The sequence below is a fragment of the Vulpes vulpes genome, chromosome 5, assembly GCF_048418805.1.
Source record: "Vulpes vulpes isolate BD-2025 chromosome 5, VulVul3, whole genome shotgun sequence".
In the NCBI taxonomy this organism is placed as follows: domain Eukaryota; kingdom Metazoa; phylum Chordata; class Mammalia; order Carnivora; family Canidae; genus Vulpes; species Vulpes vulpes.
The window spans coordinates 133,986,639-134,014,056 of NC_132784.1; the positions used below are offsets into that span (position 1 = coordinate 133,986,639).

The window sequence follows — 27,418 nt, forward strand, 5'->3', positions numbered from 1 at the left end:
TAGAAGAGTGAGAGAATGAGGATCTGAACTAAGCCCTGAAGCAGGTAGAAATGGAAATGCTAGTTTTGATAGAAAAAGGAATGTTTGGTGTCAGGTTGGGAGCTAAGATCTAGTCAAGGTATAGGCAACAAGGAAACACAATTGCTCTTAGCCTGCAAGCATCATGTACATGGCTCTGCATAATGTTGATCAAAACATACTTAACCCCTAACTTTCTAAGGGCCACTAGAAAGTTGAAATTAAAAGTTCTTAATACTTTTTATAAAAATAGTTTTTATGTAAGAAAAAATACTCAACATCCCTAGGCTTCAGGGAAATACGAATCAATGAAATACCACCTCACACCAGTCAGAATGGCTAAAATTAACAAGAAAACAAATGCTGGCAAGGACGTGGAGAAAGGGGGACCCTGCTACACTGCTGGTGGGAATGCAAGCTGGTATAGCTACTCTGGAAAACAGTGTGGAGGTTCCTCAAAAAGTTGAAAATAGAGCTGCCCTATGACCCAGCAATTGCACTGCTAGATATATACCCGAAACATACAAATGTAGCGACCCAAAGGGGCACCTGCACCCCAATGTTCACAGCAGCAATGTCCACAACAGCCAAACTGTGGAAAGAGCCCACATGTCCATTGACATGAATGGATAAAGAAGGTGTGGAATATGTATATACAATGGAATATTACTCAGCCATCAAAAAATGAAATCTTGCCATTTGCAATGATGGGGATGGAAGTAGAGGGTATTATAGGTCAATCAGGGAAAGACAGTTATATTGTTTCACTCGTGTGTGGTATTTAAGAAGCAAAACAGAGGAGCATAGAGGCAGGGAGGGAAAAATAAAGACATAATCAGAGAGGTAGACAAACCATAAGAGACTCTTAATCATAGGAAACAAACTGAGAGTCACTGGAAGGAACATGGGAGGGGGTATGGGGTAACTGGGTGATAGGCAGTAAGAGGGCACATGATGTAACAAGCACTGGGTGTTATATAACCGATACATCACTGACCTCTACCTCAGACTAATACACTACGTGTTAATTAATTGAATTTAAATTAAAAATAATTTTGTGTAAAAATTTTTGTGAAAAGCTCTTGGATTAATGTTTTTAAATAAATTTTTGATAAAGTATATGTAACTCGTAATAATTAGTTTCTAGATAATTTTATAGTAGTGGAAAATACACACTACTGAAGTAAGTACACCATAATCTAACTGTGGAAATGTTGCTGTAGCTAAAAGATAGGGCCCAACAAGACTTGAAGTGTTTCACTTCCTTCCTGTGTAAAGGAAGATACCTTGTGTGAAGTAGTTGGTACTGTTCTTATATTTCCTGTTAACCGTACTCAACAGATGCTTTTAATGTCACAAATTGTTCTTAAAATTTTGTTTAGTTCCATTAGTTAATATGACAGTTAATGAAGTCTGGCTTAGACTTAAGCAGACGTAGGATAGGATGATTGCACATTGTACCAGAGGGTGTGTAAGTATTTCTGGTCACTGGAGATTGGCCTTCACAGCTTCTTTAATAGTCTGCATTTGAAATACATCCTCGGGATGCCTGGATGGCTCAGTGGTTGAGCGTCTGCCTTCGGCTCAGGGCGTGATCCTGGGGTCCTGGGATCGAGTCCCGCATCGGGCTCCCTGCAGGGAGCCTGCTTCTCCCTCTGCCTATGCCTCTCTCTGTGTGTCTCTCATGAATAGATAAATAAAATCTTAAAAAAAAAAAATAAATACATCCTCAAAAATTTTCAGAGAACTGTAGTTTTGTGCTTATGTAAACTACTGAAATTGTTGGGAAAACAAAGAAAACCCTTACATTAAAGCAAGAATGGGTAAACCTAAAAAAAAGAAAAAGAATGGGTAAACCATAGAGTGGAAAGAACTAATAATAAATTGCTCTTAATTTTAGATAAAGAAATCTTTGCACTTAGTGTAAATTAACCTGTATTGAATTTTATTGTGAATGGTAGTGAGCTGAGTTCCCCAGAGGACAATAAATTGTGATTGGGAAACTTTTACCTGTACTGAACTGTACCGAAGTACAGTTCTCTGTTTTAGTTGAGGAACACGGGCAGTTCTGGGTGTAACTGCCAAACTGTGGTGTGTGTGCGTGCGCATGCGTGTGCAGAGAGCGTATTTACATCAGGGTGCATCTCTAGCTGCTTGGAACTGAGCTGACCCAGCCCATACTGACTTTTGCTTTAGGTCTTCAAATCCATACCAACAGTACACAGGACTGCCAGGCCGTAATGAATTTACTCTGTAATTACGTTGTGAATGTTCACCTTTTCTTTCCTTATGACTTGTGCGTTACTTTTACTGTGCTGGAATATGTGATGAGCATTTTACAACTAAATACATAAAAACGGTTTTAATGCTTTCATAGGTGGCTTTTAAAGTACTGTAGTCAAAATATAATAAAAAAAATCAGTTGTATATGTTTTAGCCAAAATGAAAACCTTATCAGCCAAGGAAATATTTGCTTTCACTTTCGTCACCTGCAACTGTTCAGCTAAACTTAAATATGTTCTTATCTAATTTTGGTGACCAGTCCTGTTTCCTTATATGGGCAGAATTTGGAAATAGGTTGCTTTAACAGAAAAGGAAAGAAAAGAGAACTAAACTATCATACTAAACGGAAATTAATAAGTAGCTCTGGTCTGACAGCAATATGGCTGTTTGGAGTTACAGATTTCATGTCAACTTTATACCAACTTTATGAAAGCAACTTAGTCTTTTTTTCTTGACACATAAAGGAAATTTTGAGATATGACATAGCTCTCATTTATGATACGAATGGATGTTTAAGTATGGGCTTTTTGCCAAGGAGGAATACAAATTTTTAAATGTTGATTTTTTTTTTCTCTTATTGGCAAAATTCTTTGGAGGAAAACAAACAGAGATGATTTGTCCAGAGGTTGGAAGAAAGTTTAAATCAGTATCGCTCTTTTGGTGAGGATAGGCTTTTCCTATTAAAATTTTAAATGCACGTACCCTTCACTCCAGCTGTTTTGTTCTGGGTATCTATGCTTGAGGAGCTCGTGGCACGTAAGCAAACGTGAGAAACTGTAATGTGCCTTCTCATCACAACGTTGTTTATAATTGTGAATAACTAAAATGTCCATCAAAGGCTTCTGGTTTATCTATCCACAGGGATAGGAGTTCAAAATTATGGGATAGATAATTTTAAAAGCATCATGGAAAGTTCTTAAGACATGTTTAAGTAAGAAAAGGTTGTAGAACAGTATCAGTAGAATGTGTCCTGTTTACCATTTTTTTAAATCCATGCACCTAATATTTTTGTATATATCTGATACATATTTTCATATATACATTTCATTTTTATCTGGAAGGATATAGTACACCAAGGAGAGAATAGCACTTACCTTCTAGATGTGGCTCCAGCTGGGATCAGGGAAGGGGTCTTTAATTGGAGGGCATCTGCTTTATTTTCATTAGTATGTTTTATAAAAATAATATTTCTGTGTATTCTGTAATTAAAAATTCTTGAGAATTTTCTCTTGAAAGTGTGTTAGTGTCTCTTACTATTAAAATTTAAGTTCTTGAAACTCTTAAACTGATGTTTTTATTTAGCTTTGGAAATGCTAATCTTAGCTCATATTAGAGGCCTCACGTTTTTATCGGAAAAAAAAATGGAATTAGGCAAGTAGACAAAAGTTTACGCACACTCAAATGGTAGTTTATCTCAAGATACTTAATGTGTAAAATGTTAAGGACAAAAGAGACTCAATGTTTTTAATGAGCCCTTGCCTTTATAATTAAAGTATGCTTCTCCCCTTCTCTAGTGCTGCTGGAGGTGAGATCTTTGACCAGTGTGTTGCAGACAGAGAAGAAGCCTTTAAAGAAAAAGATGTTCAAAGACTCATGAGGCAGATATTAGAAGGTGTCCGCTTTTTACATGCTCATGATGTAGTTCATCTTGATTTGAAGGTAAGATCTAAATTACTTTACAATTTTGAGCTTGCTAGAGAATGATACTCCAGGTGTAAAGTATTTAACAATGATTTACTCAAACATCTATCAAGTTTGTGTGTTTTATTAGGTAATAAGGAAATAAACGTCAAGTCTCTTATCTTCTAGCCAGTTGGTTTTATCAGGGAGGTAGTGTACATGTGTGTACATAGAAAGATAAATAATAATACTTTTCCTCAAAAAACGGAGCTTGGAGGATATTGGGAGGGTAGGTGAATTCTTCTGATGAGAGATAGGGTTTGAGCTAGACCTTAAAAAGAGGAAAAAGGGATTTAGGATAGATAAAGAAAATATAAGAGAATTGTAGAAAATAGAGATAAAATTAACTCATAAGAGTTAGGAAAAATTGTTGGTCAAATATAAATGGAATCGTGTCCCTAGAATTGAGAGATGAAGTAGGAGATGTTGACAATTGAGGAAAGGCCACATTCCAGGGGTTTCAAATGTCATGAAGAGATAGATGACTTTTTAGCAGGAATATCTGAAAAACAGTGTTAGAAAATTAGGCAGTTGGCAGTAAATAAAATAGAGAACCAGAGAAATTAGAGGCAGATAAATATCTAACTTAAAATTATCAAAGAAGGAAGGGGAGGCGGGAAGAAAGAATACACAAAGGGCAGTATATCAGTTATGATGCTTTCGAGTAATCGGAATTTCAGCCAAAAGTAGGGGAAGCAACAGAGGAAATTTTATTGGTAAAAAGCCCAGGTATAATTCTGTCCTAAGGTATGACACTGTTCATTAATTCAATTATTACACCTAGTTGGTGTTTCGTCCGTCCTCAGCTCTGCTTTCTCAGAATGGCGGTAAGATGGTAGTAAGTTAGATGCTGCCATTTTAGTCTTATACTTGTCCAGAGATTCAGCTGGAGAGAGCCAGGCTCTACTTGTTAGCTCTCTCAGAAGTCCTGAGATTGATGTGACCAAATCAACTAACAGATGTACGGGGTTGGGTGGGGGAGGCCGGTGCAGGGTTTCGACTGGCCCAGCCAGCATTACCAGTGTCATTTGTTCCAACCTTGGAGGGGTAAAGTCCTCCTCCCATCCCAATTTTTATTTGGACTGAGAGCGGGGAAAGGATGGCTTCTCAGACCAGCTCTGTTTGTAAAAGAACAGAAAGTGGGTGGGTACTCGGGAGACAAAGGTGAGCGTCCAGTCCACCACGGGTATCCCTCGTGCATTCCTTCAGGCATCGGGGGTGGGAAAGCCCAAGGTCCTTGTTGATTGGCTGCTTCCATATCGAGCCCAGGTGTGGCTGGGGGGAAGGAAACATTCCTCCAGGAACACACCAGTGACTTATCAGCCAGAGGAGATAGGGGGAAGAAAGGCAGGGAACCTGAGTGGGGCTGAGCCCCTGGACCCAAGAAAGGCTCTCCTGACCCAGACTTATCTGACTCCTCATCGTCTGCTGCTCTGTCCCGACCTCTGCTGTAGTTTGCCCTCTAGCAGAAGGCAGATGCTTGTGGCAGTGGTCCTCCGACTTGGAAGGGATCAGAATCACCTGGAAAGGCTTGTTGAAGCACATTGCTAGGCCCCATTCCAGAGTTTCTGGTTCAGGGTAGGGCCACATGATGCGGGCCCAGGCGCCATTTTGGGAAGCGCTGTCTGGCAGGATGGGACACCGGTGGGCAGGGGTGCTGGGTAAACAGCAGGGTTCATCTTCCCTGCTGGAGGGAGCACTGAGGAAGAGTGTACAGTGTGTACTCTGGAGGTGGACTTCTAAAGGAAGCTTGATAGAATTCCATCTGAAATAAGGTGGAAGGGTGATGGGTACTCCTTCAGATACTATTTCCTACAGAAAAATACAAGGGAAAGAAAACAATTTAGAGACTTTCTTGTGCTTTTCTGAAAAATGCCAATTGAAATTCATTCCATAAACATTTTTTTCTCAAAGATACTAATTTTTTTAGTACAGTGGCTAGAATGCATGGGTACAGCACTGTAGACTATGGTAGTTACAGTGGCACTTTTTGAGGGCAGGTGTGGACATGTGTGTACCTGTAGGTAGTCCCAGGATGTTAAAGCGAAAGTGGCCTGAGAGATCACGTAGGTAAAACCCTCATAGCATGGGTGAGGGAACCGGGGCCTGGTTTTTTACCTTTAGTGTGTCATATGCTTGGAAATTCAGAGATCCTTGCTGCAAGAAATACCCACCCAAGCCTCCCTTGGGAGCACTTAGCCAGGAGGATGGTCTCTGCAGTCCAGACTTCAGTGCACTCGGACTTTAAGAAGCCTCAGTTAGTGTCAGCCGTGCCGAAGAATTCCCACAAGTAACATTTGTACTAGGCTTTTTTTTTTTTTTTCATGTTTGGCTTTATACACTATGGAAAGTCATATTTTTTTATAATGTTTTGCTAGTTTTATGATGTAAGTAAAAAGGACTTCTAGGAATGAGCCCCAATTTAAATAACCTTGTACCTGTAGGAAGTACGCTTTCCCTTGTACCTGTAGGAAAAACGCTTTCGATTTATGACAGCTTAACCTATAACTATTATTCAGGAACTAATTAAGTAGCAAGTCAGACAGGTTGCTAACATTATATGTCATGGGTCTCTGATGTTACTTGAAAGCAGCCGAAGGTGAAAATTAAGTTCCTGAATACCAGGTTTAACTGTGTATTTACTCAAGGAAATTATATCCCTTTCTCCCCAGTACACTCCGTATAAATCATATTCCTTTCTCCCCGGTATACTTGGTGTAGAGTTCTCTCTGGATTTAATAGAGGCTTTGATGATGGGCCTTTGATGTTGGAAACTGGACTCTTGATGTTTCCTAGGCCCAGAGGAACCAGAAGACGAGGTGGTCTGGTGGGTTCTCAGCCGTCCCTCTGCCTTCCAGTCACAGCTGCAGTCAGATGTGTCCCTAAGTGAACCGCTGAAGGGGGAAGGTTGGAGATGGGGCTGGTGTGGCAGCCGTGCAGATGGAAATGATTTCTACCAAAAGGTCATCTCCAGTTGACTGTCTGTGACCTCTGTGAGTCTGGACAGAGAGTCTACTGTCCCACACCTTTTAACAGCCATCTGCCCAGTGACAATTTATGCTTGTAATGTTGACTCTCAGTCTCCGTAAGAGCTTGAAAGCTACAAAGCTAAATCTTTTTTTTTTTTTTAACTTAAGTTGCAATTCTGGAATATTAATAATCCCCATGTCTAGGGTAACTTGGACTTAGTAGATTATTTCTCCATTATGGTTAAAATGGAAAATTCTTGTCCCAGAGACAAGAAGTAGGTAGGTTAGACTACTGTAGTTGCTCCTATAAAAGAGATAATTGTCACAATGGGAAATATGCTGTTTGGCTTCAGGTCAGACCCCAGATGGGCAGTTTGCCAAAGCACTGATTCACTGATGACTCTCAGCCAGATATCTTCCATTGAACATGGCAAATGCTTTGAGGGGTAGCAGATGCAGATCATGGACTGTTTATAGGACTGCAGAAATAGAAAGGACCCTAAACTGTGATTAAGGGAAAGCCCATTCATTTCATGTAAATCATGGCACGATTGACAAATGTGAGAAACAGCAACTCTAGCAGAGTCAGGACAAAACTACAAGCCTCAAAATAATCTCAGTTGGTGAATTAGTCACTGGCATAGTGGGCTGCTTTTACTTCGGTCAGGGGATGGACTTGACCAGAAAGAACCCAAAGAAAGCCAGTCTTAAAAGCCGGCGCCCCCTGTGCTTGAATGGTCCTTTGTCGGTCGATCCTTGAGCAGTCCTCCTCGAGGTAGTCGTCGTGAGCTTGTCCAGCCTGTCCGATGTGTCCGGGGAGATGCGGAGCAGCAGAACCCGAAGCTGGAACTTTCCCTTTTGAGATTTCAGTTGGTCCCTGACAGTTGGAACATCAACAAATTACTTGAAAGAGGGGTGAGAGGGATCCCTGGGTGGCGCAGCGATTTGACGCCTGCCTTTGGCCCAGGGCGCGATCCTGGAGACCCGGGATCGAATCCCACATCGGGCTCCCTGCGTGGAGCCTGCTTCTCCTCTGCCTATGTCTCTGCCTCTCTCTCTCTCTGTGTGACTATCATGAATAAATAAATAAAATCTTAAAAAAAAAAAAAAAAAAAGAGGGGTGACATTTCTAACCAGTCTCCCAAACTGATCTAGACAGTCGTGTTCACCTGTGTCTGCACTACGACCTGGGTTTTAATAAATAAAAAGTCCACTTGAATAAAATGTTCCTTAAAATTTTGTCCATGGTACCCTCAGGCTAAGTAAGCAAGTTAGCCTCAACCGGACGGTGATCCTACCCCAGGGTGAGTGTGCAGTAACTGCTGAACGGGTTATATACAGAGATGAAGACCCCACGATAAATGAAAGGATTCCCCCAAGAGAAAGAAGATTTTACGGAGATCTCCCTACTGCCTGTTTGTAGACACTGTGTTTCCTGTTTCTTCCACTGTCCTTGTGCCTCTCAGTGACCGTTTGTTTTCTCTCTCACCACCGAGGATCCATGCATCTTAAATAGGCCTCGTAAGCCCAACTTCTTCATCGTGACCCGGACTCCCTAGAAAGGAGGCGTGACTAGCTGTAATGCTCACGTACTTCTCCGTGTTTCCAGCACATGCATTTCACTTACTGGAAGCGGGTCTAAGTCGCCGTCAAAGACTGACAGGTTAAGGTCCTGTAATTGTCCTTCTGTTTTATTTAGAGGAGTAAGGTCTATTTTTTAAAATGTGCCTGTGGTCAAAGCAGGGCACAGTTGGTAGAAACTAGGTAATAAGCATTAACTGTGAAATTTGGTGAAAGAGCTCTGATGGTCAGATGTGTTTTTCCTACCCGTCCCTCTGTCAGCTGTTTGACGGGTCTCTCACTTTGGCGGATGACGGATGCATGTGATTGGGCCTAGATTTCAAATACAATAACATTTTAAGAATTTGATCACATTAATTTAGCATTTACTGCATCACCACCACACCTGGTGGTGTTTTTTTTCATGATAACTAGTTTTTACACGATTGCTCAAGAAGGCATTTCCCAGGAAATGTAAAGCGTAAACAAAAAGTAAGGGGGAAAAACGCAAGCTATTTTAAGGGAAGAAATGGTATTTAAGAACATTCACAGACTGCGTGTTTTAGTAATCACAGGCGGACCTTACAATATGGTGAAGATTTCCACTTAGCAATATTTCTCTTGGCATTTTTTTTTTATGTACTGGGAAGGGCAAAACATGTTCAGTGATGAATATGTATAACAGGCAAACGTCTCTCATCTAATTTGTCTGAATAGTGACATTTTACTTTACCGTAGTATTTCATTTATGTAATAACACTAAAATTGCCTTGAAAAGTCTCAAGATTCATAACCGTAGTTTCTTTTTTTCCTAAAGAAATAGATCTAATTAACAAAGAGAGTGTAGCTTTATAATGGAGCTTATTTATACACCTTACCAAAACCTCTCGTTTTATCATCAAAAAGAGAAATTGCTTCTAACACTGATCGGTTGTGCATTTTCAGTCCTTTGGCAGTTGTGGCAGGAGCGGGTGCTTTATCTGGTTTGGGTAATTTCTAACACTTTAGCGTGCCTCTGCAGTCCACACTTCTCTAGTGACAGCAATATGTTGTTCTTGTCTTTCTGTTCAGTTTTAAGTTTTTACTCTAGCCAAAATCTTCTATGATTAAGAAAACAGTTTTTTGTACAAAATTACAGATTACACTGAGCCGCAAGATGGTTGTTTTCACTATAGACAGAGAGTCTTAGTTTTTATGAATGTGTTCTCAAGATGAACTACCATTCCATAATTGCACAGTGGTAATAAATTAGGATGGTATGCAAGAGATGGTAAGAATTCTCTGAACATTTATTGGGGTATCATTTGGAATTTTTTTTTTTTTAATTAAAGGAGTTCACAGCTGCACTGTTCAGTCCAGTAGCACTGGCCATTTGCGGCTGTTGAGCTCTTGAGAGCAGAGAGAGGTGCAAAATGTGCTCTCCACGCCAGGTTTCCAGGACTGAGTACGGGCAAAAAAAAGAATAAAATCGCTTAATACCCATACATGTTACATACTGTTGAAGGGATAATATTTTAGACTTGCTGAATTAAAGAAATATTAAAATTAATTTCATCGGTTTCATTTTACTTTTGATACGGTGGCTACTAGGAAATTTGAGGTTTCATTCTGGGACTTGCATGACCTTCCCGTAGGACGGCCCTGGTGTAGAGGATATCCACGGCTAATGAAGCCAGAAGGGCCTGCAATGGACCGTTTAGCCTCTCAACTTATTTTTCAACCGAGGATTTTCTCCCACAGTTTTACTAAAAACTACTCCCTCGGAAGCCCTTCAGAGCTTGTTTATTTGCTGTACTCAGTGGCCTTTTCTTGGTCGTCATCCCTCCCCGGGTCTGGTGTGACCCTCTTCTTGCTGACTCTCCTTCCTCAACATGATGCCTGGGTTCTTAGCCTCACTCCTCAGACTGCCGTCCCCGTCCTTGCCCCCGTAGATGGACTTAGCAGCCCGAACCCATCTCGGCCGCTTCTCTTCTTGCCGGGTTCTCGTCGGTGGGCTCAGTCTCCCCTGTGGCCTCGCCCTCCAAGGCAGCACCCTCGGCCCTGAATTCTCTCCAGGTGGCACTTGCAGCTGTCCTGGGTGGTGCTGCAGGTGCCTCCCTTCCTGGGGCTGAGAATCAAAATGGAACCAGTGTCCTGTCTTGCCGAGCTGACTGTAGTAGCCGGTGAATGACCGAAACACCGTGTTGTTTCTGCTCCTGCACGGCATCGGTCACAGTGGGCTGTGGATCTTGCCACTGTAACCTGCAAAGTTGCCTCTGGGTTTTTTTTTTCTTTTTAAATTATTCCATGTTTCATCATATCTCCCTCCCTCTCTCTCTCTCTGAAGCCTTTAAAAACAGGGTAGAGGCACATTCTACAAGGACATACTCTTATGTTTGATAATCCCTTGCTCGCCTCACGCTATATGGGCTCACCCGTGTATTCTCTGGCAGGTGACCTTTTCTGTCCCTGGAATGTGCCCTGTGCCAGTTCTTCCAGAATGGCTCACAGAGCCCTCGGGTTCCCGGCCCGCATTTCCTTAGCAGTCTGGTGCCTGCCACCCCTTGTCCCCTTCCACCTCTGTGCCCTTCTCCATTTGCAGCTTCTCCATGAGGAGCTTGTTCTTGCTTCTGGCAAGGTCCTTCCTCACCCCGGGCTGCTCCCTGACCACCCTGAACATGACCTACATGTGCACACGGACGCACACCCAGCAGGCGCGCTTGTGCCCCTTCCCTGATTCTGGGGTCTTCCATGGGGCCTAAAATTACCCGAGGTATCGTTACTTTCTTCGTACTTGTTTGTTCCCATTAGAAGGTAAGGCTCCCAAAGAACAGGGGGCTTAGGTCTCATTTTCTCTTGTTTTCCCAGGAAGCAATCAATAACATTTTTTTTTCAATAGGCCACAAAGTCCTTTTTCTCGTCCAAGGTCGGCTCACTTATCTCCTGTGTGATCCTGCAAGGCTGACCTCTTCCCTCCTGTTCATTTATTTCCTGGGCGCTTTGTCTACAAGCGCACCTGAAACGCACCGAGTTAGTGGAGCCTGCGAGGTACTTCCCTCGGTTTTCTCTTCTGATGGTGAACGCGCCTGCGCCGTCACCAGGCACTTGCTGTTACTCCTGTTTACAGCTCCTGCCTTCCTTTGAAATTCTTTTGTATAGGAGCACCTGAGTGGCTCAGGTCATGACCCCGGGGTCCCAGGATCGAGTTCTGCATCGGGCTTCCCGCAGGGAGCCTGCTTCTCCCTCTGCTTGTGTCTCTGCGTGCCTCTCATGAATAAATAAATAAAATCTTTAAAAGTAAATAAATTAACAGATTGTTCTTTATAGTTAGTTCTGTTCCTTCCTTTACTCAAACAGCAAACGGTGTGTGCCTCCTGGGTGCCGGCACTGCTGCTGGCGCTGCCAGGACTGGGGCCCGTGGGCTGTGGCTTCTTCCCTTCTCTGTTCCTGAAGCCAGACTTAGCTAGATCCACAAGCCTGTCCTTAAGGAGAAAGGGCAGGGTGGATGGCGGGGGTGACTGTAGCCCTTTCAGAAGAGGGGAACCACCCAGACCTCAACTTGCTGTTTGCCGCTGCAGCTCTTCACTGTTGAACATCGTTAGGATCTGCTTCAGTGTCCCCCCAGGTCTTCTCAGCGAGCTGACACTAGGCAAAGACCAACGGGGAAAAGTGTAAAAGATGCTGTTGTGGGCGAGCGAGCCAGTGGGAGAGCCTGAAGGGTGGCCCCCGAGACAGCCTCCCCTGTGGCCGAGCCACGGGGAGCAGGTTATGATGGGCATCCCCCAGGAGGTGCCCCAGCTGGCAGGGTTTCGGGTGCCACGTGGGTAGTTTGGCAGCGCAGGGTAACGGGCAGCCACTGAAGGGCTCAGGCAGGGGCGACGGGCCAACTTACGTAGTGCGGGAGAGGCTTCGGTCTGCAGTGTGGGCAACGCGGATCCTAGCACACCATTTGCAGGCTGTCGCCGCAGTGGAGCAGAACCCGATGGTACCTTGAACGAGTGGTCTGTAGTGGGAGAAAAATAAAGTCTAGAAATGGCTAAATGTAGGATTTATACTCAGTAGGATGTAATGAAATGTGAGCTAAGTGAGGAGAAAGTGGGGAGAGAGGAATGACCCAGTGGCCATGCGTGTTTCCTTCTACATTGCTGGGCAGGAGTGGCGTCCTCGAGGTGACAGTGGCATGTGGGGCCTCTGTGTGGGAGGGACCTTCGCTGGTAGGGGCCTGCAGAGTGAGGGGTAGCCATGCGACGTCAGGCGGGAGGGATGAGGTAAGCAGTTGGCTGAAGATGCCTGAGCCAGAGGTAAAGATCCTGACTCGTAACATGCAGGTGACAGCGAAGCCTGGCTGCAGACCCACGTCTGGGGTGAGCGTGAGACCCGCTGGGTATTGGGCCACTTGAAGGAAGGTGGACCCACAAAGGAGGGGAGCAGCCGGAGCATCCCGAGGAAGGCCAGGGCCGTGCTCTGCTGTGGGAGCCGAGAGAGTGAGGAAGGAGAGGCCCGAGTCCAGCGCCGCTGAGGTGGCCCCCGAGGCCTGCACGTGTGCCCTTGGGTGCGAGTGAGACAAGGGTCAGAGGGAGGGGTTGAATGTGCGTGGAAGGCAAGGACCTGTCCATGTTTGCGCTGAAACCTCTGGAGAACCACAGTGTGCCGGAGGGGACAGGAGAGTGTGGGCAATGACCTGTGGGATGTGTCAGCCCTGCACAGGATGTGAGGTAGGCCCGGGCAGGCGTCACCCTCCTGGGAAGGTCACAGGCTCTCTTGGGAACCCGTGCTTCCTCCAGACCTGCCAGCACGGAGGGAGGGGTGGGCCTGTGAGGTGGCGAAGGGGAGCAGGCTTCCTGGGCAGGCGTCCGGCAGGCAAGGGCCTGAGGTGGGCCGTGCACCTCTGGTGGAGGGACGGCCGCTGTGGGATCTGGCCCATAGGTTGCCTGCCGGCCCTGAGGAGGAGCCCAGCCGGATCAGAGAACACTGGGGTGCTGTAGCAAGGGGTTCCCTGAGCAACATAAACCGTTCATGTGTCGTTTCATTTTAAGAATTGAAATGAATTTTATATCCTGTGCATAATGTAGGATTGACTTTATACTTAAAGATGTCCTAGGTTATTTTTATTTGGGTAACAAACGTGACTAGGACCACGAATGTTACTGATTCTGTGTCGTCGGGTGGCTCTCGCCTGCCCGTCAGATGCGTCCCATGTGAGAGAGTGTTTGTCGGTGAGGACTAGCAACTTGTGTCCTAAAGACAGCACGGCAAGGTCATTGTGCAGTGAAGGATGGGTGGAGGGTGCGGGGAGCTAGAGGCAGGGGGACGTGGCCACGTGAGAGCTCACGAGAGCCCAGACCTGAAGCAGCGGGGGTTCAGAGATTTAGGACTTGGCACTGGCAGGCCAGCGACTTCACTCGGCATGAGGCGTGACTGGAAATGAAGGAGACGGTACCTTAGGATGGCTCCCCCCAGTGCCTGGCCTGGGTCTCGGGACCGGGAGTAGGAGGAGAGGCATGGGTCTGCTGGGGCTGAAGGGAGAGCCCTTGCCCGAGCCGTTTACCCAATCAATGGCCTTGCTCGGGGGTGGGAGTTGAAGGTGTGGCCTATTTCAGCCCAATGAAAAGATCTGGTTTTATTTTATTTTTTTATTTTATTTTTTTTTTAAAGATTTCATTTATTTATTTTATTCACGAGAGACAGAGAGAGAGGCAGAGACACAGGCAGAGGGAGAAACAGGCTCCATGCAGGGAGCCCGATGCAGGACTCAATCCCAGGACCCTGGGGTCACACCCTGAGCCAAAGGCAGACGCTCAACTACTGGGCCACCCAGGCGTCCCTGTAAAAATACTGTTTAGTCAGTGACTGCTTACTGTTCAGTTTGTCAGTCTCTGTGTCACAGGTGAAGTGTGCGTGTTTTATGGACACTTGTTCTTTCCCTGTTATTTTTTTTAGCCTCAGAACATTCTGCTGACCAGTGAATCTCCACTGGGTGACATAAAGATAGTCGATTTTGGTCTTTCACGAATAATGAAGAACAGTGAAGAGCTCCGAGAAATTATGGGTACTCCGGAATATGTAGGTAGGTACTCCTAAGAGGGGCTTATGTTCTGTGTTTGGGGTCAGACGTCATCTTCGTTAGGGGACTCTGTGCGGCGTGATTCATAGTGGGGCCAGCCACCTGCCATGCTCAGATCCCACCATCGGAGACTCCTTCTTTTGTTTAAAAATTTAAAAATGGTAAACCCTAAAGAGGAAGGTACCAAATTGGTGATCCCCTTCCTGAAAGGCTAAGAGAATTTGAAGGGATTGCCGCTAAAAGGAATAAAAGAGGATTTTCTTCATAAAAATGTGTAAGATATCAAGTTGTCCAGAGGTAGGGGGATATTTAACAGGTAAGGGCCGCTAAGGAACCTCCAGCTCATAGCAAGCAGTGTCAAGGTAGTGGCCAGCCCATGATCCCGTAGGTGCGTGACACGGAGGGGAGGACCTGCTTTCGGTCAGACGCAGGTGGAGGGCTTCTGGCAGAGAAAGGAGTTAAGCCTGGAAGGTGCTCGCAGCAGAGCAGCTGAAGTGGGGAGTCGTGGCTTGTAGGTGTAGGTGCAGGAATAAGTAAACTGTGACTTTTTGATAGACCGGGAGGTAAAATAGGGCGCAGAAGGATTCGTGGTGCGAATGAGGGTAAAAGAAGCGGTATCTGTACGCAGAGCAGGGCAGGAGGGGATGGAAGGTCGGGACCTTTACAGCGTGGACATTTGAACACTTCAGAGACGGAGCAGCTCCTCGTGATGCTGAGGCCCGAGGTGGAGCTGCGGGAGGGTCACAGAAGCAGCGGGGCGCCGTCCGGGGGGCGGGGAGGAGGACGGCTTCGGTGGCGGGTGGCAGCAGCCACGGGACAGAGGAGGCTGTGGCCTGGGCCCGAAGGGAAGGGCGTTTGCCTGAGGCTCAGACAGGCCCCTGCGTTCCCCGGGCCCGGGCCGCCCAGGCCTCCTTGTAGACACGCGTGGGCGCAGGGCCTCGAGGAGCAGGGGTGGCGGGCCGTGGCTTGCAAGGGAAAGCCCATCCCAGACGACACGAGGCCGGGAGGCCCGGCGAGCCGGAGGGAGACAAAGCCGTTTGGCAGTAGGAGCACCGGGACGGAGCCCAGAGCTCTGCGGCCGGCCCTCGGGTGCCCGACGGGAGCCGGCACGGGCGGGCTCACCACTCCCCAGTGCGGGCGCGCTCCCAGGGCCACGGCGCTTAGTCCCGGGGGTGTCGGCACCACTAGGTGGGACTGAGGAGGGCTCCCCGGAAAGCACCCCGGTCCTCCGGGGCCCAGAGCGCGCTCGGCCTGGGACGCCGAGGCGGAGGGCCCTGTGGTACCCGCTGAGCCCAAGGATGGTGTCAGGCTTTTGTCCTGCTTTCTGTCCTTTGGGCCAATTCTGCGTTTTCTCCCAAGAGCCCCCCCCCCCCAAAAAAAAACCAGAATTATCTCTATGATAAAAGTAATACCCGCTCCAAGAAAACTAAAGGTAACTCCGAAGTACATAGAAAAACCGGAGCCTCTCCTGTCTGTGGCCGCACTGTCGGGGCCGAGCGCTTGTCTTCCCAGGTCACCTGCCCGGGCCACCTGCCTCCGTGCCGGTCCTGACCCCTCCCGTCCTCTGTCCCTAAAGCGGGGCTGTAACAGTACTGCCTGCCGGCGCTCGGTGGTCTGCATGTAACAAACGCAGGAAAGGGAGCTGCTGTTGCCTCCTGCCCCCACCTCCCACTGCCTTTGACCCCTTCGTATTTCACTTTTCCCCTCCAGTAGTTTGGATGCTGTGCGCTGCATTCTAAATTTCCTAATAGTTTCTTTAAAAACTTTAAAATAAGACTCACGACCTCTGTTTCACGGCGCAATATCAGAAATTAGCCTACCTAACGTTTTCTCCCAGCCTGTTCTTCCTCCCTCATACCGGGGGACGGGGCTTGTCCCCAGCCAACAGTGAGCATGTGACTTGAGGGTTTTGTTTTTTCCTAGGATTAGAACATCTTCATTCTTTTTGTTTGTTTTAACTGTAATTATCTCAGTTGTTTAGTCTTTGATCTGGTTTTAAATGGATTCAGTACTTGATTCCCTGTCTTCCTAGTCACGTCCTTAAAAAAAAAAAAAATCATCTTTTGGTTGAGTCGATTGTATTAATGAGTACGTTCTTCTTTCAAGGCAGATTTTCATGAATTTCTCCTGAGTCCTTGCACGTTTGAGAGTGTCTGTATTGCTTTACGTGTGACAGCACATAAATGTCACACAATGTCATCAAAGCCTACTGTTTCAGGACTCTACAGAGGCACCGTTGTTGTCCTTCTGTATGGTGCATGTCCTCTGAGAATGCTCAGTTTTTCCTTTAACCTTCTTGACTGACTTTTTGTCAGTGGGTGGGCATTTTGAGAGCCCCCTCTGGCTGCAGCACGGAGAACGGATCAGGGAGGTGGAATGAGTGGAGGGGAAAGTGCCAGGGCCTTGGGTGCGGGCGGTAGGGACGAAGGGTCACGGATGGCATTGAGAACGATTTAAAAGCAAGAATCTGTTGGGTATGAGCTTGGTCATAGAGGGTACGGGAAGAGGAAGGTGTCAGACTGGTCGGTTCCTATTACAGTACTTAGGCATTTAGATATTTTAAAAATATTAAGACCCAACCATGGAGGGTGCTGGTGTGAAAAATACACAAATTAATTACAACTAGTTGGACTTTACAGTAATTCATGTTACTTTATATAATGTTAATTTATTTCATGTTAGCCCAAATCTTGATGGTGTCTTAGAGTTTCTGACAAGTATTTAAACAAATTTTATATTAAAGAGCAAATTAGGGACTTTTTTTTTCACATGGCTAAATGTGTTCTTCTGTTTCTGATACTAGCTCCTGAAATTCTTAGTTATGATCCTATCAGCATGGCGACGGATATGTGGTAAGTTATTTATAAAAAATTTGATCAAATTAGTTTCAAGAAATGAATATGATACTAATTTTTCCTCCATTTTCATTCTGATTTAGGAGCATTGGAGTGTTAACATATGTCATGCTCACAGGAATATCACCTTTCTTAGGTGATAATAAACAAGAAACCTTCCTAAACATCTCTCAGATGAGTTTAAGTTATTCTGAGGAAGAATTTGATGTTGTGTCCGAGTCAGCTATTGACTTCATCAAGACACTTTTAGTTAAGAAACCTGAGTAAGTATAGTTAATATTGATCCTTGTCCATTTTTGAGTGATCTTCTCTGGACAAAAGCAGGTTGAACTGAAACACCAAATAGGCAGGAAAATATCGACATTACACTAGATGAAACCTTGAGCTTATTATTATAAATGTTGAAAGAAAATGTAAAAAATGAAAATATTTCTAGGAAATGTGAGCTGCCTCTCAGCATAACAGATATTGTCTATCCGCTTGGTCTCCCAAAAGGGCTCTTCAGAGATTATCTTACAATGTTTTTTCAACATTGTAGGAATGGCATTTGCACACAAATGCCAGAACTTCCAGTCTGATTCAGGAATCACCAGGAGAGTCTTGTCAACTCTTGGTACCTCCCCAAATATAATACAATAAATATACCTTATGCTCTAATTTATTTAGTTTTAAGATTGTAAGTAATCTCTCCACCCAGCGTAGAACTCAGACTCCCAACCCTGAGGTGACACGCTCCACCCACAGAGCCAGGCAGGCGCCCCCAGTATGCTTTAATTTATAATTGAAGTTTTAAACTATCTTGTCCTAAGTGTGAAATGTGTCTCCTAATCACAGAGATCGAGCCACAGCTGAAGAATGTCTAAAACACCCGTGGTTGACGGAGAGCAGTATTCAGGATCCTTCGTTCAAGGTGAAAGGGGCATTAGCAGAAGCCAATGCACTCCAAGAAGGTGATTCTGTGCCTGAAATTAATTCAGATACTCAGAAACCAGAAACCGAGGAATCAGTTGTAACAGAGGAGTTAATTGTATTTACTTCATATACTTTAGGACAATGCAGACAGTCTGAAAAAGAGAAAATGGAGCAAAAGGCCATTTCCAAACGATTTAAATTTGAAGAACCTTTGCTACAAGAAATTCCAGGAGAATTTATCTACTGAGCAGTACTTCCCTTTAGACCTTTCAGATTTCTACATTGAAAACATTATTATTATTTATGGACTTCTGGCCAAATGGTACATGTACTAAAAGTGGATAAACCAGGTATCACTGATAGAAACTGAAATAACTTTGTCATGCTTGTGGAGTTAGGGATCTCAAGACAGATTTATAAAGTTGCCAACCGGGAGTTTTAACAGGTAAAGTTAATCTGTGTCAATGTTATCTTTAAGAAGGGAGATGTTTGAACCTTTTATTTCTAAATCTTGTTTCTCCAGAATGAAAATTTGTTATGCAAAGATATCTGTATTTACTTTCTTTAAAAATCCAAGAAGTGCCAAATTAACATCTCTGTAAATCTGTTGCATTATTCATGTGTATATATATCTGTCTATATGTATGTTGGTATCTTTACTAAAATTGATACTTTTTCACTTTGGATTTTTTTTTTGGGGGGGGGGTAGGCTTTTAATTAGGTATCTTCCAAATTTTGAGTCCCAGAATAACATCCACTATAGTTTGATGATGTCTTATTTTTACATTTTATTACTGCTCCATATTGACTTGATTTGACTTCTGTTGTCTATTTTTTGCCTAATGCTTGTAACTCTATCAGCGAAGAGCCCTGGCTTTTTTTTTTTTTTTTTTTTGCTTTTTTTTTTTTTTTTATTCAGTGTCACTAATAAGAGTGGTGTTGATTTTTTACCTCCGATTTTTCTGGTTTTAAGGTCCAGGTTAAGTAATCCCGTACCATGAAACCCGTGCTGACTACTCAGCCCTTCCCTCGCCACGCCATCCTTGGCTGCTCTCTCTGAGGAGGCTGTGCCCCTGCCACCTCCTCACATGCTTGTCACCTAATTTTGGTCACTTGCAAGTGTCAGTGTGATCTGATCAACACGGTGGTTGCTTTGGTCAGTGAAAAGACGCTATTCTATTGTTTTTGTTAGTAAAATCCCCCAGAGAGAGGGGTAAGAGATGAGGCATATTCATCCTAAGCCATGGAGCCTCTACTACTTTGGAGTTTATGAGTCCTCCGGCTATACTAGTAACTGTTATAAAATGCCAAAATATTTATAGACTTCTATTTTGTTAAAAAATTTGACATTGGATACATTGTCATCGGTTCCCAGAAGACTTACAAGAATATGCTCAACAGAATTTAGTTTGATGAAGATTGAACATTTCAATTGTACGTAGGCCCCACAGTGAACGGTAAATTCCTGTGAAAAAAACGGAAATGGAAAAGTGTATGCTGTGTAACTTAAAGCAACTAAATATCGTTCTTACACAAAAAAATCTGAGTAGTGGTCTTATTTACCTTTCATTAGGCTCTCGTGAAGCAGTGGGTCGGCCCCGAGTGTGCAGTGTGCTGTGCTGCGTCCTCAGCGGCTCAGGCCCAGCCCTTCACAGTCTGCTCTTCGGGTGTCACACGACGCTCTTTCCCTGGCCTGAGTTCTCCAGGGCCAGTCTCGACCGTTCCAAAGGCTGTGCGGTGCTGGGCGTCGGCCCGTAATGGCACCAGCCCTGCCCTGCAGGTGTTCAGACGCCACACGTTGCACTGTTTTTTCACTAAATTGCCTGCAGTTTTACAGTTTCTTGGAAACTAGCATTTCTAGACAAGGAGGAAGAGGAAATTCTGGCCCAATGGCAGGGTTTTCTGTGAAAACCCGTGACTACTACATGTTAAGTCTCAGGTAAGGCTCAGAAGAGGTAAAATGGAAGTGTTGGCACAGTTTTGTAAAGATCTCTCTGACAGAAATAGGAAGGAGGTGAGAAACCCACTGCTGAGCGAGACTTTTTTACACTGGATAGATTTGTCTAGTTTTAAAATCGAATCCTCTAGATGGCATTTAGATTTTTTCCAAGTCTTTTTGTGTTACATTCAAAATATATACATTTAAGATGGTTGCTCTATTTATTAGGAAAAAAAAAGATAAGACCCGTTTTCTTCTAGCCGGCCACTTTGCTGTTTGCAGCACGCTGCTTATCTTTAGTTGCTTTTATGCCTTGAATTTAGAGTCCTCCGGTGCTTTCTTAGGAGCACTTGTAAAAGTGTAAAAGTGGACTGACACGTTTTGGCTTATGTGATATAAATAGAGCATGAAAAGCCTTCACAAAATTGAACCAAATAAAATCTTCCATTAATGACTTACCAACGAGCTCTATTCCTTACCTCATTTTTTTTCATTTTTTATGTTAATTTTTTCTTTTAAAAAGTTTACAAAGAACAAAACAGTATTATTGAATTTGCTCATAGACTTTTATGAGTCCAGTTTTGATAGTAACAAAATTCAACATTGTCATATTTTAGCTTGATGAGAAATTTATGAAATAGGCAAAATGTGTAAGTGGTTTCAGTCATTTGGGAAATTATGTTTTAATGTTTTGTTTTCACATGAAAAGTAGGAGAGAACACCACACTCTTGTGGTTTAGAGAAGAAGGTCAGATGCTAAGTAAGAGATACCACAAACTCCTAAAACTTTTACAGCTGGCCTCGGTTTGGAAGAAAATTTAATAGAGTAAAAGTCATGAAGGTTGCTTAGAGAATACTGGGCAGGAGGTGAATTAGGGCCCTAGTAAAGCCCCGGGGGGGGAGGGGGGGGGCGTATAGCTCAGTCCATGAGTCCTAAAGCAAGATGGATCCCCTCATCGATGATGAAGGGGGAAAGATATTAAGAAACTAACCCAAAATATATTTTAAGCTCACACACACTTGTAGGAATTTAAGTTGCATTGATGAAACTAAAAATCGTCAAAATCGTTCAAGGTCATTTACCACCCAGGAACTTCAATTAGTTGCAGAATTTAAAAGCTAGATTAAGAACCTTCATCTTGACCTCAGGGGCCCTCTCCTCCAACTCTTGCTTTGTCATGGAGGCGGGGATATGATTTGCAAACGGGGAGCTGCGGCGACCTAAACCTGCCCGGGTGGGGGTGGGCCTTAGTGCTGCCTCAGTGCTGCCGTGTGCCGCGGCCTGGCCTGCCCGCACCTTCCCGAGGAGGGGCCCTGTGGCATCTGGCTCCCCCCGCGCCAGGTTTCCAAGGCTCCTCAGCCCTGGGGCCCCGGGCCCCGTGGGTAGTGGGCGCCTTTGGGTTGCGGGCGCGTGTGTGTCCTGCTGTAGCCCCTGTGCTGAGGCTCGGAGTATTAGGGGTACTAGGGGTGCGGCCGCCTGAGGCGCTGTGGCCCAAGGGTTTGTGGACACATCGTCCTGTCGGGCTCGGGGGGTGGGACGCCGGGTCACAGGCGAGGTGCGCGTGGAGGGGGCTTGTGAGAAACCGCCGACCGGCCCCACCCTGTCCCACCCTGTCCCACCCCGGCCGGCGGTGATCCCGGAGCCATCGAGGAGCCATCGAGGAGCCACGGAGGCGGCCCGGCCCGGCCCGCGGTGCGCGCTGCCACGTCCCCGGGTCTGAGGAGGCCGCGGCCTCCTGTGCTGGCTGAGTCCTGCCTTGTCCTGCCTTCTCCTCCGTCCCGCACGGCGGCTCGCGATCGGCCTGTACCTGTTCCTGGCAAACGTCCTGTGTCGGACAAGTGCTTGGTTACCTGTTGTTTCCAAAGTACCTCTAGAGGAGAGGGTGGTTTGGGTTTTGATGAAGTCCGATTTATCAGTTTTTGCTTTATGGCTAATACTGACGTTTAAGAAGCCCTTCCCTACCCCGCTCATGAAGATGTTACCTTTTCTTTTTTTTAATCTTAAGTTTTGCCTTTTACGTTCAGGTCCACGATCCACTTGAGTCACCGTTCGCGTGTGTGCGTGGAGCAGGGAAGTGTGAGGTGGGGGTCAAGCCTCTCTGCCTTCCATACGAATATTCAGTTCTAGCACCACTGAATTACTATTTTTTAAGATTTTATTTATTCATGAGACGCAGAGGCAGGGACACAGGCAGAGGGAAAATGACTTGAGATGAGAATAGCAAAATAATTCAATGGGGAGGGACCCCTGGGGGGGCTCAGTGGTTGAGCGTCTGCCTTCGGCCCCGGGCGTGACCCCAGGGTCCTGGGATCGAGTCCCGCATCGGGCTCCCTGTGCAGAGTCTGCTGTTGTTTCTATTCATATGGGGCCATTTCCATTTTATTTTTGAGTCCCTAATTCTTTCCCTTTTCCTCTCCACACTGCTGTTCAGCCCATCCAGTGAGATTTTTTACTTTTCGGTTCTCAAATTTCCATTTCTTTTAATTCTTTGCAGAGACTTTTTTTTTTAATGTTTCAAGCATATTGATAATTTTTCTTGGAAGATTTTAAAAATATTTTTTATGGCTGCTTTAATATCCTTGCAGGTAATTCCAACATCTGTGTCCTCTCCATGTTGCTATTTGTTGATCGCCTTTTCTCATTCAGGTTGAGATTTTCCTGGTTCGTGGTACAGAAGTGTGACTTTTTGTATATGGACATTTGGAGGAGACTCTGGATCTTATTTAATCTCGTGTTTTAGCAGGCCTTCTGTGGCACACACAGCTGGGCCAAGTGGGGGTAGGCGTATCACCAGGTGGACGTGGAGGTTCAGGCTCAGGACTCAGCCTCCTTTGACACAGGCGGTGGGGGGAGGGGGGCAGGGTACCCACCTCATCACTGCATCCTCCTGGAGAACATGGGCTCCACTGATACCACGGGGGTGGAAGGGCTGATACCTGCTGGAGGGGGGCAGATGTAGGCTCCCCATGTGGCCTCCGCTGACACCACGGGGCAGGGGTTGGGGGGTGGCACACCATCAGGCTGGGGTGAAAGCCACAGCTCCCCACTACATCTTCTGTGCCATCACAATAGGCGACTGGGTTGGGGAGACTGCATTACAGCCAAGCAAGGGAGGAAATCTAAGCTCTCCACTTGGCCTCTACTTACGGGGTGGCACCGAGGACCATGGCGTTTCCAGGGGGTTGGGCTTGAATTGGGCAACTACCGTCTAAAAGTTCTTTGCCTTTATAGGCTGCCTTTTCTGGTCCTTTGGCTTGAGAGAGCTGGCTTTCCTTGGCTTTTGTTGTCTGCTCTCATTATCCTAGATATATTTACTAATTTGCTAAAGTCTAGAACATAGAAAAGGGAGTTCCAGAATTGCTATTTATTTAAATTTGTTATTTTTTTAAGATTTATTTATTCATGAAAGACACGGAGAGAGGCAGAGACACAGGCAGAGGGAGAAGCAGTTCCATGCAGGGAGCCCGATGCAGGACTCAATCCCGGGACTCCGGGATCACACCCTGAGCCAAAGGTGGATGTTTACCACTGAGCCACCCAGGCATCCCCCCACCTTTTTTTTAAAGATTTTTATCTTTAAAGTGGAGAGGCAGAGGGAAAGGGCAAAGCCGACTCCCCACTGAGCAGGGGGCCCAGACGTGGGGCTTGATTCCAGGACCCCAGGATCATGACCTGAGCTGAAGGTAGATGCTTAACCAACTGAGCCACCCAGGCATCCAGAATTGCTAACTTTAAAAACAAAAGGGAAAAAAAATCCTAACTAGAAGGTTTCATTTTTTATTTTTTGTATTTGTAAAGGTACACAGATACACAAATCTTAAAGTGTACAACTCCCTGTATTTTTACACATGCTTGGACTCCTGTAATCCATATTCTATGAAATCGTGATCATTTCCATCACCCGGGAAGATTCCCTTCAGCTCCCCTCTAGTCCATTTCCTGCTCCTGCTCTGACCCCAGAGAAAGCCACAAATTGTTTTTTTCACATAAATTTTATTTTTGATGCTTGAGATTTGCTTTCAAATACTCCACACATCAATGAATCTAGATGACAAAATTGTAATTGTTTAATGTTATTGGTTGATGAGCACATGGGGGTTTACTTTACCATTTTCTCTATTTTTGTGAATTTTTGAAAATGTCAACTTTTATGATAATGAGAGCCCAGTCTCTGTAGGAGATGGAAGTTACAGATGTGTAGGAGGAAATGTGTGTGTGTGTGTGTGTGTGTGTGTGAATAAATTGATGTATGCATATGTGCTACACTAACCCACTGAATGTAATGTTAAGATTTCTTGGGGTTTCTTTTTTGCCATTAGGATACATCCCATCAAGGATGCTGAGTCAGAATTGTCTTCAAGTCACTTGAAGTATTTCTTCACTATAGGTTCATTTGTTTCAGTATTTAAAAATATATTTTAAAGATTTTTTTTCCCTTGTGACTTAATTTCACTTTTAAATTATGTAAAAACAAAACAGCATGGTTTCAAAGTCAAAACGACACACAAAAAAAGGTACATTGGGCAGCTTGGGTGGCTCAGCAGCTTAGCGTTGCCTTCAGCCCAGGGCGTGATCCTGGAGACCCATTCGAGACCCACGTCGGGCTCCCTGCATGGAGCCTGCTTCTCCCTCTGCCTGTGTCTCTGTCTTTGTGTCTCTCATGAATAAACAAATCTTAAAAAAAAAAAAGTACATTCAGGTAAGTATAGTGTATAGTGTCCATCCTTGTCCCTACCTATATCCCCTTGCCATTTGTTGGAGAACAAGGTGGTTATTTTTCCATTGTTCCTTTTTGAAAGCAGAAGCTAGTATACACATAAACACACGCATTTACAATATGCATTCATATATATATATATACACACACACACTCAGTTATGTGAAAGTATCAAAAGTCTCAAAGTCTGTTGATGGATATTTTGGTTATATTTGAGTCATCTCCAGTTTTTTGCTGTTACAAATAGTATTCAGTAAATAACAGTATGTTAATGGCATTTTGTATTTTTGACAGCTGCTTTTTAGCCTACAGTCTCAGACATAGGATTGGGGGGTCAAGTGGTAAAGGTACATAATATTTTTCTAGATTTTTTTTTTAAGATTTTATTTATTTACTTATTTGACAGAGAGAGCAGTCAGGGTGGCAGGCAGAGAGGGAGAAGCAGGCTTCTCACCAAGCTGAGAGCCCGCACCGGGGCTCCATCATGACCCTGTGGTCATGACCTGAGCCCAAGGCAGATGCTTAACCCACTGAGCCACTCAGACACCCCAACCTTTTTCTAGATATTGTCGAATTCCCCTCTGTAGAAGTTGTACAGGGTGTTCCCAAAAGCATTTTAAGAGAGCCTGTTTCCTCACAGACTTACAAGAATGTAGGTTCTCAAATTTAGGGATTATTGCCAATTTGCTTGAAGAAAAATGGTATCTTTAGTTTTAATTTGCATCCTTTTTAAGAATGAGGTTGAGCCTTTTTATATACATATGTTTAAAATTCAACTGCATTTTTTTTCTATGAATTCATTAGTATCTTTTGCTACTGGGTTACTGTTTTTCTCTACTTTTGCTCTTTACAAATTAAGGATATCAACTTCTGCGATTTAAATTATAAATGCTGGGGCACGTGGGAGCCTGTCAGGTGAGTGTCCAACCCTTGGTTTCTGCTCAGGTCACGTGGATGGTGAGATGGAACCCCACTCCGGGTTCCTTGCTTGCCGGGGAGTCTGCTCAAGATTCTCTGTCTCCCTCTGCCCCTCCCCAACCCCTGCTCTTTTTAAAAATTGTAAATATTTCCCCCAGTGTATTATTTGCTTTTTGTTATTTCTAGACATGCAGAAATTGGCTTTTATAGAGTCAAGTGGATTAATTCCCCTTATCACTTGTAGATGGTGACTCACCATTGGAAGTTTCTGTACTTCCAGGTTCTAAGAATCACCTATGTTTTTGCTAGTATTTAGATAGTTTCATTTTTACATTTAGATCTTCCACCTTTTTGGAATTTGTATGGTGAGCAATGGATGGGATTTTATCCTTTTACATATATATATATCCTTTTCCTGATTTCCAACATTTTTCTGATGCCTTCTGCTCCCTCGCCTGACGTAGATGCTGCCTTTATCACAACCAGGTTTCCATGAGCACCTGGTCATACTTCTGGATCCTCTGTCCTATGACTTGGCAGCGGCTCTTCATGTTGGGACCGCATTATTTCATTAATAAATATGTTTTCATGTCTGGCAATACTAGCCCTCCCTCCTTGCACTTGTTTGCAGGGATTCCCTGGCTACCTTTGCTTATTCTTCCAAATAAGCTTATAACTAATTAGCTTATGCAATTTAGAAAAATCCCTAATGACACTTTTTTGGGTATCACATTAAATTTAGCTCTGGGAGAACTGGCATCTTTCTGATGAAGACCCATGCTGCCCATAAATGTGGTCCATCTTTCCATTTGTACACTTCTACTTCTGTATCTGTCAGTACTGTTTTAGCACTTCTCATATTAGTTTTTGCAGGTTGCTTGCTAAGTGTTTTCCTAAATAATTTGGTTTTTATTACTATAAAGAGGGACTGCTCTCCATTATTTCTTCCAACTGGTTACTATTTGTATATGTGAAGAAGATTCTTTCTATATATTAATCTTATATCCTCCACTAAATACTTTGTAGTTTTCCAGATTCCTTTGGGTTTTACAGATACATAATCATATCATCTATATAAACAGCAACTGTTTTACTCTAATTCTTAGTACCCTTGCTTTTTTCCTTTATTTTTTGCCTAATACACTGGATATAACACAATGTTAAATAAGAGTGGATACAGTGTGGGGCAGCGCAGGTGGCTCAGCAGTTTAGTGCCACCTTCAGTCCAGGGCCTGATCCTGGAGACCCGGGATCGAGTCCCCACGTCGGGCTCCCTGCATGGAGCCTGCTTCTCCCTCTGCCTGTGTCTCTGCCTCTCTCTCTCTCTGTGTGTCTTTCATGAATAAATAAAATTTTAAAAAAAATAGTAGATACAGTGTATCCTTATTTCTGACTTGAATGGAAAAACCTCTGGTAGCTTTCCACTGGAGTAAAATGCTGGCTTTAGGGAGTATGTGTTTGCCTACACACTCCCCTCTTCGGCAAGGAAATGTCAATTCTCATTTGTTTTTACTATGTCAATG

The 27,418-nt window shown here is 44.6% G+C and overlaps 1 protein-coding gene across 2 annotated transcripts in view; it reads left to right on the top strand.

Moving 5' to 3' along the window:
• STK17A (serine/threonine kinase 17a) overlaps window positions 1-19,861 on the top strand; it is a 37,525-nt gene extending 17,664 nt beyond the window's left edge. The window contains exons 3-8 of one of the 2 annotated variants that reach the window (XM_072760070.1): window positions 3,816-3,960; window positions 14,430-14,556; window positions 17,357-17,405; window positions 17,492-17,671; window positions 18,243-18,358; window positions 18,458-18,893. In XM_072760070.1, the coding sequence (XP_072616171.1) occupies window positions 3,816-3,960; window positions 14,430-14,556; window positions 17,357-17,405; window positions 17,492-17,671; window positions 18,243-18,358; window positions 18,458-18,567 (727 nt within the window). In that variant the 3' untranslated portion in view covers window positions 18,568-18,893. Of the gene's footprint in view, window positions 1-3,815; window positions 3,961-14,429; window positions 14,557-17,356; window positions 17,406-17,491; window positions 17,672-18,242 lie in introns of both variants that reach the window. The other variant, XM_072760069.1, reaches the window with a different exon arrangement.
• The last annotated feature ends 7,557 nt before the right edge of the window (window positions 19,862-27,418 follow it).